At 33.0% G+C, this 12,108-nt stretch overlaps 1 protein-coding gene and 1 long non-coding RNA gene across 3 annotated transcripts in view; one reads left to right on the forward strand and one right to left on the reverse strand.

Moving 5' to 3' along the window:
- The window catches only part of LOC105671821 (uncharacterized), a 305,353-nt gene extending 294,877 nt beyond the window's left edge, over positions 1–10,476 (forward strand). For both annotated transcript variants that reach the window (XM_012366293.2, XM_012366291.2), the window contains one exon: positions 3,158–10,476. In XM_012366293.2, coding sequence (XP_012221716.1) covers positions 3,158–3,330 — 173 coding nt within the window. In that variant the 3' untranslated portion in view covers positions 3,331–10,476. The remainder of the gene's footprint in view (positions 1–3,157) is intronic.
- On the reverse strand, positions 406–1,671 carry LOC105671822 (uncharacterized). The gene is made up of 2 exons (XR_001100698.2): positions 804–1,671; positions 406–698 (listed from the first exon to the last, which is right to left on the reverse strand). It is a non-coding gene; the product is annotated as an uncharacterized lncRNA (long non-coding RNA).
- Positions 10,477–12,108: the final 1,632 nt, after the last annotated feature.

Raw genomic sequence — 12,108 nt, forward strand, 5'->3', positions numbered from 1 at the left:
ATCAATTAAAAAAGTTTTTCTTAAATACTTGCTTTCTTCTTAAATGAATAAATCTGATATATAAACGATTTTACATCTTTTAAACTTGTAAATATATATATCGTATAACATGATCTGTATTTTTTTATTATTGCGATAATTTACGATATGATAATGCTATTTACGACGCTATCATCTTATTAAATATAGATCAATATATGTTGATCAAATCAAGGCTTTCATGTTTATTACAAACACAGCATTACTTATCGAATTAAAACAAATTAAATAATTAAAAATATAAAATATTTCTCATGACTAGCAATACATATCTATTTTCACTAGAATTCAGCACGTGAAAAACTCATATAAATAAGAATAAAAATTTACGGATGTCTGTGATAAGAAAGAAGAAAGACATATATATATATTTTCTTTGCTATTATTTATATTTATTTTGTGCAACAGCCAGTCACGATTGCAGATACACAAGATTTCATTGTGTATATGAGCTAGTGTGATATTACTACCATAATTACATAAAACGGTAATATACAATAATTGTATGCATAGACATTGAGGCGATCGAATAGATTCCCCAGGACACCGGACTACATAGCTCGTCTACATGCACTAACTTCTAAATCAGTCAGTCAATCGACCACAGTTATCGCATCTGTCATAGTAACTAATACCGTGTCCACATCTTCGCTGCGTAACTATATAAAGAAACAAATTTTTTTACAGGTATATGCATTATTATGCGTCAAGACATTATTGTTACGACATTGGTACTCTCGATACGTAAAAAAATAAAAGCTTACTTGATAATGATCCGTGAGCTATAGCGGCCGATGAAACGATAAAGAGCATTGAAACCACTATGGGGTATCCGTACGACATTTTGCTAATTACGCAATATTTCTTGTACAATGCAAAATTTAATATTTCTTTACTGATATGGCAAACGAACAAATGGCAGCTTTTATACTATGCGTTGTGCATTTGAGTTTGGCATATGACAACTGTACACACATATCGTTTTATCGATGAGATAAGTTAAGATTAACATGAAGAGGACGCAAAATTGGTTTTTCGACTTATCTTGGTATAGGACAAAAATTGCCTTAAAAAATGTCGCACAAAAAAAATAATTTTAAATTAATTTTTCTACTCATTTAGTAACAAAATCTTTTATAAATTCTTAGAAATTTTAATTTCTTGATTTCGAATATTTTTAAAATAAATGTTAGCGAAAAATTATTAATATCAATACGCTGTATCTATACAACATTTTGTTACTTATTTAATGCAAGTTTTTTGCAAAAATTTATTATACAATGCAAAATTCAATGTGTGCGAATTTTTTTATCCATTTAAAACAATGGATGACAGCTTTTATGTGCGCATTTATAATCTTGATTAGATATTAGCAAGCAATAAATGTATCGCGTTTTATCGATAAGATATGTTAAAATTAAAGTTAATCGAGATTTTTATTTTCGTTCAGTTAGAGGGGTTAGGTTAGGTTCTCTATCGCAATAAACTTGTTATCGTGTCAAAACAAGTCGTATATTTAGAAGTGCAAGTTTTATCGCAATAATTAGCAATATTTTAACAGGCAATCAAGTAATAATTATGGTACATATTTTTCATGATAACAGTTTGACCATTTACTGGCTGATCATTGAATATGTAATTACAACATATGTAATTACAACAGATAAATTTGTCTTCAATAGGGGAAGATAAATTATTGTCGATGAATATATATTTTATGTAAATTTAGTGGGCCGTAAAAATAATATATGATCTTTTTTAAATATAATTTGAATATCCTTGATATATATTTCGAATTTGTTGGTTTTACACAATTTAGTTCTATGTGCACCACTTTTTTCAATTTAATTATGAAAAGATTAAAGATAAGCGCTAACTCATGAAGTATATTTATTATTTCATACGAGACATATACAATGTATTATTTTCCAAGACTTATATCTCATACTTAAAAATGTTTAGATGTATAACAAGAAAATGCATTTTTTAGTTATTACGGATATTTGATAGTAATGAAATTAGTCGGTGCTTTGTGAACAAAATCTTTTGGTACAAGCATATCCGCCATTCACACAATGACACCAGTTACAGCCGTCGTAGTATCTAGAACCATGCAGACATCCCCGCGCGTCTACGTAAATGTGAAATATATTTTTTAATTATATGCACTACTTATTGTATACGCGTATTGCGTATTGTTTAGAAATTATCACTACGCATAATTGTGCAGTACATTTATAGAAAAATGAAAACTTACATGCTTCCTGAATTAAAAATGCAGAACCGATGATAACAATCATCAACATGAAGACAAAAAGTTTATCCATTTCAATAATTATTCGACACTTTGTGATGCAATAAGAAGCTTAACGTAAACGCTGCTGTTATGCGATAGAAATATAGAAATGCTAGCTTTTATATGAGACTGCTATCTTGTGCGACATGATTAACATGCGATAAATTTCGTAATTGCTTGTGTAATAATTTGTTATCAATAGTACGTGCAGCACGTGCAAAAATCATATATAAACATATCTTTATGCATTTTTGAAGCGAGAAAAAGAAAAATTTTTGCGATGAAGGATTGATATAAAAAATATGCTATCATATTTTAACAGAATTTCTCTTTACGATTTTTTTCTCTACTTTTTATCAAATTTAGACAGAATTATATAACATGTAAGTTTTCATTTCCTTGAAATCCTATGAATGTTGAATTTAATATTTATATATTCGAGATTTATTTTTACGATCTCAGCTTATGTGTGTGAAGTTGGCGTCTCATTTCATGGAAACTAAATTATTAATTATAAATATTAGAGTTCTGGCTTTATTTGTAATAGTTCTAGAGTTCCTGATACATTAAATAAATAGTTCTGGTTATATGTCGAAGAAAACGACTTAGGACAAACTGAGACGCTGTATTTCGAAAAAAGAGTTCTGTCATTTAAAAATTAAAAAATATCAATGAAAAGTGATTAACGCGAAGAGAAAATGTCTCTCAACTTCGAAAAATATATTTTTTCTTTCAAGTATTATAAAATACATAACTATCGGTAAATCCGTTAATCCATTCTAACATATCTTATCAACGAGGTGTTTCATTTATTTGTTACAGGCGAGAAGCCGTATCAGTGTACATGGGAAGGCTGCACGTGGAAATTCGCACGATCGGACGAGCTGACACGGCACTATCGCAAGCACACGGGCCAAAAGCCGTTCAAGTGCCATCTCTGTCAGCGATCGTTTTCGCGGAGCGACCATTTGTCGCTCCACATGAAGAGGCACTGATGAAGAGGACCGTCTAGAGTCGCGCGCGACGCGAGAGAAAGCGCATGCCGATTGACGAGGGGCGGGGGAGAACGGTCTCCTCGTTAATCGGCTGGTGATCCCGAGTGATCCTAGACGAGGGACGACGATGATATTTCTTTACATTTGGGACCTGAAGAGCCGCGCCCTGAACCGCGTCCCCCACCCGAATCTTGGGACAGGATCGGTCGGTCGGGCGGGCGGTAACTAGGAAAAAAGAAAACTAGAAAAGAGATCGCAACGATGCAAACAAATCGTTCATTAGGTTTAGCGTTTAATCGCGAGCCAAGCAATCGCGACGCCGGTCAGTTTCGATCGGACGATCGTCTCGGTGCTGTCTCTCGCGAGTCTTTCAAATCGATCTTTCCCGGGAAAAGATAACCGCAGCTGCGATAATTGTATTGGAATTATTAGCGTTAAACGCAAGTGGATAATCATTTTCTTTCTCTCTCTCTCTCTCTCTCTCTCTCTCTCTTTTTGTTTTAAACAATTATCGGACTCGAACAAAGACGCGTTTGTCACTTCACGATTTTTGATGAAGGAAAGATCCGCTTGCGTGATCGAGATTCGCGCTACAGATTCGGCATGACGAGACGTGTCATTATCATATGTATCTTTCTCTTTTGTTTCTAGCCAATTTTTACTTGTTCGAATTTCCGAGTTTGTTTTCTTTTTTTAATATATATATATATTATATATATCTATACGTTTATAAATAAGGCCAGCTCAACTAGTCTAGAGCATATCATATATATTGCGAAGAATAGAGCCAGTAAAGGTGAATTAATTAAGGTAAGTAAACAATAAGAATGTAAATTAAAGAGTATATCGGACTCCGGTGACGGAGCTTGGGACTTAGCATGCTCAGTTAAATAAACTACAATCATGATCGTAAACACTTCGTAAAGCATTAATAGAGCAATCTTTTGATTATGCACAAAGAATTTCGCGTTTAGGGACGGACAATCATTGACATTTCATTAGTGATGAAGTGGGATATCGGCATCTCAAAAGCCAGTATTACGAGTGCGTAAAAAGCAATATCAACTAATGGCACTATATTATATATGTACGATGCTTTTTTTGTTAAAAGAGTTTTCTTCAATCGTATTCGCAAATCGTCTAATTTTGATTCTGCGTAAAGGTGCCAAAGTAGAAGGTGCAATCATAAGGGTCGTTAATACTTCGTGCTTTACGGGAAGGAAAGCATAATCGAATAAATTATTCTTTTCTATCGCACCTTGAGATCTTCGATCCTTATATCGTGTTGATGCATGTATATTATATGCGAATGATGTTAGCTGCATTTGACATTGGCATCCTGATAGAAAGCTCAACAGCTCAATAAATCCGCAGAATGCCGAAATATATGCTCAAACATCCTGCGTTATTATTGTCGGAAGGACGATCGAATTTACACATATATTTATGACATCGTTCTTTACGACTATCTGATTATAAATAACAATCATATCAGGATGTCTTTGACGAATCGAATTAATGACTTCGGAATTATTAATTTAAAAGTGCAATTTGTGCTCCAAATTATTTAATTAGTTATAAATTGCTGGTCAATAAAAATTCTCGTTTATTTATTGTAATAGAAAAAAAAGAGTTTTTTAGTCTATTTAAGAAAGAGTAGAAAAGTCTAAAATTAATTAATTTTATTAATTCAACATTGTTTTAACGAACGGAAAATTAAAGTCATTGATTCCACATGTCGAACACGATCGGAATCGTAAGGGCCACGAAATCTCAATGCGCTCGCTTGATATCGTGTAATACATCGTGTACATAATTTCTAGAAACTTTGCGAGATGCACTGTGTAGATGACATAGTATTAGCTTGGTTTCTTCGAACCGTGATGAAGTAATTTTCGCCGCTGCATAAATGCGACTATAGATAGTTGAGACAATTTCTGGAGCCAGTTGAAACGACGGAACAAGATGCCAGTATATGCTAGAGCCAGTTTATATCATTAAAGAGAAAACCTCTGCGTGTAAGATTAATGCGAGGGTCGATAAATTAACATTTGTTACATGTTGTATTCTAATAGGGAATAGTGCCTTCTAATGCTAAGGAAGGGGACGTTACGTTAGGCCTTAAGTATACTGTTAGTGCCTTAAGTCACGCGAATCTTCGTGCTTGTACACCTTTCATAATCCGATCCTTCGAATCCTCGCCCGGAGGACCAGTTCGGTGCGCTTTACGGTATCTTCCGCGCTGAAGTTCAAATCGAGTGTCGCCTCGGCTTAAAAAATTCTATTAAACACGCGCGAAACTTCAAGGTATTAAAAAGAGTGAGAATCCAGGAATAATATATCGGGCATTTAAAGTGCGCTTGTAACGGTACACAAGCAATTCATGAGAAAATTAAGAAATCTTTAATGAAATTTTAAATAATCTGTTGAATAACATTACGCGAAGTTTGGCTTATGTGTTAACATATTTCACACCACTGCTCAAAAGTTTTTTCGAGCTCTACGATTTTTCCGTAATTTCTCTTTTTTTAATAAATATAATTATAATAATAATTATGTTAAAAATATCGATGTAAATTTACGAACATATACTATTATATATTTATAATAGTAGCAAATAAAATTGGTTAAATTTTTTTTGCAAAAATCTTTCTTTGGTTTTGGCATTCTAGCGATTGTTTTTTGGATATACCTACTTTGATATTATATCAAATAAATGTCAATATTTTTAATAAATTATATCTGGTTTTTACTACAAACTTCTGAGACGCTAGTGTATTTCTGACGAAAAGACAGAATTTCTTTTTAATTTTGATTGAAATGTTGCAATTGATCGCGATTTAATTGAAAGCACTTTTTTACAACTTCTAAAATTTATAATATAATTAATCTCCAATATGCATCGCTACATTTTTGTACATCTTATGCTAAAATTTTCAGATTATCGTTTAATATAATCCTTAACATATCGCATAAATCAATTATTGGTTCCGTGATGAATGAATAATAGAGTAAGGATCTATTGCTTTTCTGCGTAATATTTTATGTAGATCACAGGACTACAGTAGGATCTTTATTGGCAGAATTGACAATAGTCATGTTTTCGCAATGTATTCATTTCTTACATTACTATCAATAGAAAATATAATGAAAAATACGATAATAAAGGAAGTATTCAAGATATGACTGTTTCACGACCACATTAATCGTGTATCTTTGTAGAAAATATCTTGGACAAAACGGCTATCAAGAAGCGCTGAGCGCCGTATGGGGTAAAAATATGTACCGATGTCATGTCATCTGTCATCATTATCATTTTCGTCCTCTTATATTTCATTGCCTTACCCCTTTTATTCAAATATCAGATTGTTGCTTATTAAATAATTATATATGAACGGAATATCTAAATCCCTTGGGAAGATTTTTTGGTCTTGGTAATCTTTCGTGAACATTTCGGCTCAATATTAAGATTATCTAATTCGATTATCAATTTTTTCAGATCGATATTGTATATTTATGATACATCTAACTTAATATCTTATGATAAGCTAAATTTATTATTTCTATTTAATTTTAAAACACGTGTTCGAGAGTACTGTCAACAAGTGAGGAGCTTGTAATAATGACGAATTTATGTCTATAATTAATTTATTTTAATTGAGTCTTTGCTTTTCGTTTATTGATCGGATATTTCTTTTCTCGATTCTTTGTGCACGATGATAAATGTCTTTCGAGATTTCGAAAACCGCTTTCGTGAATAAATACTACTTGTAAGTGTTATAACTGTTGTATAAAATTTACTTATACATTCGACATGAAGAAAAGGAATAACTTGTTCAATAGATGTGTATGCATAACATTTTCATATACTCTACTTGCTCACTTGCTCACGTTCGGTATTTCGGCCGCAATAGTGTTTTTATATTTGCATAGAATACGTAATATCGATCGTTATCGCTCGTAGGTTTAAGACACGCGCGAAAGTGCACGAGTACTGTGTGCGTTAATTACCGTCCTCGTATGGGAAGATGAAACGAGTCATTGAACATTCCTGCTGCAATTAGCATGACATCTTATGAAGTTTATCGCGCGATATCTTCTAGTGTTGCATTGTCGTAGGGATTTTGATATTCCGGAGAAGAAAAAAACAAGCCGGCTACGGATTTACATTCCCCGAGCACACACGTTCCTATATCGAAGAGTACGTGGAGCTTCAAGAAAATCCGATGCTTTACGCGTATTCGAGTGTCCCTCTCTGTTTCTCTTTCTCTCTCTCTCTCTCTCTCTCTCTATATATATATATATATGTATATGTATCAGCGCTTATTTCTCATGTTAATGTACGACTATTCAATTCCCCGTAAAAGGCGAATCGTGAAAGGAAGTAGGTAAACGAGCTCCATCTGAATTTTCTTCGAGGAGCCTCGCCCAGCGAAATTAGCATTTCAAGTGCCTTAACAGACGTCAACTGACAACTAACTAATCGAGGTTACGCAGCCGTGGACTCGAAATCACCGCGATCGAGTCGCCGATTCTTGGACGCGAGTCATTTATATTTGGCACCTCCGTTGAGTCTGGCTAAAAATAAACCTTACCTAGGCATTTGCATACGCGACACGTGCGGAGAGGAGTCTCGTGAATTAAGATCTTAGTAATAATTCTAGAAGCACTGGCACTTCGCTTCGACAATATTTCTCTACGCGTTTCTTTTGCAACAATGAATAGGTATCGGACTCGACTGTTTAATAAATCGCAACAAAATTATGTGTTTCGAAAAAAATCGATAGAACGAAAGATTGAAAAATAGAATCAGTACTTCAAGAATAAGCGAAATCACCTTTCATATCACCTATACGAGATACCACATTCTAAGCATTTCCTGAAAATAGTAACCTAAAAAAATTATTTTTTACCTTAAAGATAACCAAGCGATTTAACAAAACCTATTATTTTAAAGTTATTATTTTTGAATTTATTCCGCGATTTATTTTTCAACATTTCACACTCTTCGTATATTCCATAAAGATTGCGACTATATCAAGTGTTAAATGCGTGATAAGAGCTTGTCACGTCAGACATCAATTCGCACGTATATAGTCGTACGTAACTTTTAAACTCTTAAACTTATTATACATAAATTTTTGGTTCTTTATATAAATACGTGTTGATTACAGATATTTCTTTTTACTTATCATACATGATGTTCATAATATCTTGGTGCTTTCATATATTGAATTTTGCACATATACTTGCGTATATCTATATAGTTTTATTTTTTAATACGAGAAAAAGTTAAAAAGTAAAATAATTGTTTTGAAGGATTTGATTTCTTAAATATCTCTTTACTTTTTGACTTACTCTCGTACAAGATCGATAAATCGAAGTTATTCGTAAAATTCGATTAATCGTTATATTTATTCCTGGCATTTATTTTTCACATTTATTTACTCGAAGAAAATAACATTTCTCTTAATTAACCAATTTTTCAGTAATTAATTTTCCTAATTAGCGAGCATATTTTATCATAAAATATTTTTAACAATTTATCTATTTTAGAACACTAATTTTTGATTTCAAGTTTTTTAACGTTTTTCTCTTTTTCGTTGGATATCAGAATGTCGCGGTATATGTCTCTTTCAACAGGCGACCAAAAGATATTTTTTATTTTTATATATCGAAAATATACTAAAAAAGTGCGCAAGATACGAATATCTTATAACTGTTTTTACAAATTACAACGCGAACTATATCGCTATTTGTAGGATGCGAATATTCACGTGAGTTTAACGAACGGAACTACTAGGTCGTAAGATAGTAATTTAGAGAAACAATAATTACTGTACATAGTATGTAAAGTTCTCCGCTTGATGATCTTTGATAGATGATCGGTGGATCAGAATAGCGTAATTCTATCTGAATAATATAATCAATGGGGGCCAGTAATTCTCTCTCGGATCTCGCACGGATGTATACACTGCGGTGCGCGCAGCGTAGCCTGAATTACAAATTTCAGTATAGCTTTGTTCTATGGAGTAAATATTACAATATTTCTTAAGGAAAAATTTCCTAAAAATTTTCTTTTTTTATATAAGCCGTAGCAATATATAAAATTTTCAATTTGATACTCGAATCTTACGAATATATATTTGTATTTGACATTTAAAATAATTGAACAAATATTGATTATGACGGTAAAAAATGCAAGCTACTAAAATTTGGAAAAAGGGCGAAAGAGTTGCGCGCCACTAACTATTATCTTTTAAGCATAATTATACATGTTGCGTAGAAACGTAGATCAATAATAATATATTATAAAACACTGTATAAAGAAAGGCATTATGTTAACTGGATATTTTCTATTATACTACGCGGCGCTTGCAGACGATCTGTATCGTTATTGCGCACAGGTGAGTTCGTTAGTTGAAATGAAAGAAAGATATATAAATATATATAGAGAGATATAAATATAGATATATTGTAAATGTGGTTGTAATCATATTACTGTTATCGATATCGATGTCTTTGATTTGGAATAATAATTTATTTATTGCAGCGAAAGAAAATGAGAAGAATGTATAATTATTGTACGTCGCGGAAAGATTAATAGTGAAATATATATTACGCACGAAATTATATATATATATATATATACATATATATATACATATATATATTTATATATATATATATATACATATTATATATTTATATACGATATTATCGTAAACGTGTCCGGTGACGTTTTTGTACGAGAAAGTCCTAAAAAGTAATATATCCGGCCGAGTGCGGCCGTGAAATGCGCATATTGTAATATCTCGCGATTCCAATTATGGAAGTGAATCTTATATTATAAGATCCGGGTGGTATGGTGTCGCAGTTAACGTGATTTATTGAAATAAATACAATATACGCCGTCAAGAGTCGCAGCGACGTGTGATGTACATACACATAGCATGTCGTGTTCGTCCTGTGTGTGGTACAGCCACGCACCTGTCTCGGTAACCACACTATCGAAACGCGTTGGTTACATATTTTAGATAATACTTATTATCATTATCATTATTACGATTCTTATTATAATTACTACTATTGCTATTATTATTATTGTATTTGGCAGGGTTACGACATTAAAACCGAAAAAACTGACATACGTTTTCTTATTATCCTCTTCCTATTTTCCTTTCAATCAAATCCCACTTCATTGAACTTTCGTTTAACTTTCAGAAAAGTTTTGATTCTCGTATTATTTATATTTTTAAAACCTCGATTAACGCGCACAGAAATAACACCTTACTCTATTCTTTTCCAATTTTCTTGACCATCGTCAATCGCTATAATCATAAACGCATTTATTTCGATTTTTTCAAACACACGTAGATTTCTACGAGCGAAACGGCGACAGATAAATTCACGGACGCGCCGGAGGTGTTTTGTGACAAGCTGGCAGCCACAATACGATCATTAGGCTATTTTCCTCGGAGTGTGTAGCACCCTGAGACGCAATATCTCTGCGGTAACCGCGTATTTGTCCCGTGCAGCAACGAGCCTTTCTGCACGCTGGCATTCTGCTAAGTTGTAGGTAGTTTCCGTACTAGGTAAGTACAAATCCTATCGTAATATATATGGGTGTGTATGTGTGTGTGTGTGTGTGTGTGTACACCACCGCGGGAGAATTTGTAGTCTGAACGGCGGCTATAACCGAGGCCATAACTTAAGCAGAATACGCCGCTGCTGCTGCTGCTGATTCCAGCGTACGGTCTCTCCCGAGTCAAAGCGCAATCTTGGATATCAGCCATGACGACATGACAAGCCTTCTTGCATAGTCTTTCCCGAAAAAAAAACTATGAGTGATCCACGCGAGCACAGACGCGCCGATAAGACCGTCAGATGATTTAACTCAATTCATTGTCAACGCAAATGTTTCTTATCAAAAGACACGCTTTTATTTTTTACAAAAGTGTTCATAAATGCAAATTATACAATTGAAAAATTGTCTTCGTAAATCGACAGCCATTTACTGTCAAAAAAGAATAGCACAAGCATAAGCTTATTTTATATTTCTTGTATTTTAAATTATTGAAGCGTATTGTATAAATTTAGATTATTCAACTGAAAATTTACCCCTTATTAGTAACATCGCAAAGTATGGAAAATTGTTGCATATAATAGCATATATTAATGGCGTATTAAATTAAAAATATAAGGAATAAATAAAATTTTGGTTCGCACTAAATATTTTACACTTGAAACGTGCAAAATGTGTAATCATTAGAATAGAAAAAAAATCGTTTGAATGAGAGAAATGCGCGGTATATTTGATGCAATGTTTTACAAGTATCATCTGAAGTCGAACAAACATTACTATCCATGCCAAGTTCTCGGACGATGTTAACAAAAAAGAATACACAACAGATACGCTTATGGTAGTGGCCGCAAGAAACTCGTACTCGCGGCCATACCATTCGTATCGCGTCCACACGTCTTCCGCGTCACTATGCGATTGATGATGGCCATTACTATTAGAAAATGGTGTAGTTACTATAAAGTAGACATTAAATACTTTGTACATGCAGTTTATGCAGATGTTCCACAATCTAACGACTTTAGTCCTAGATTACGATTTAAACGCACATGCTTACTTTAAATATTAAAGGGTTTATTAAAACATCAAATTTTTTTATCAATGTGCTATTTAAATATAAGTTTAAAAATTAGACAATAAACGCTATTGTACTGTGCGAAAAATATATCTAGATATATCTGACGATTGATACTCGT

This window comes from Linepithema humile, chromosome 6 (genome assembly GCF_040581485.1).
Source record: "Linepithema humile isolate Giens D197 chromosome 6, Lhum_UNIL_v1.0, whole genome shotgun sequence".
In the NCBI taxonomy this organism is placed as follows: Eukaryota; Metazoa; Arthropoda; class Insecta; order Hymenoptera; family Formicidae; genus Linepithema; species Linepithema humile.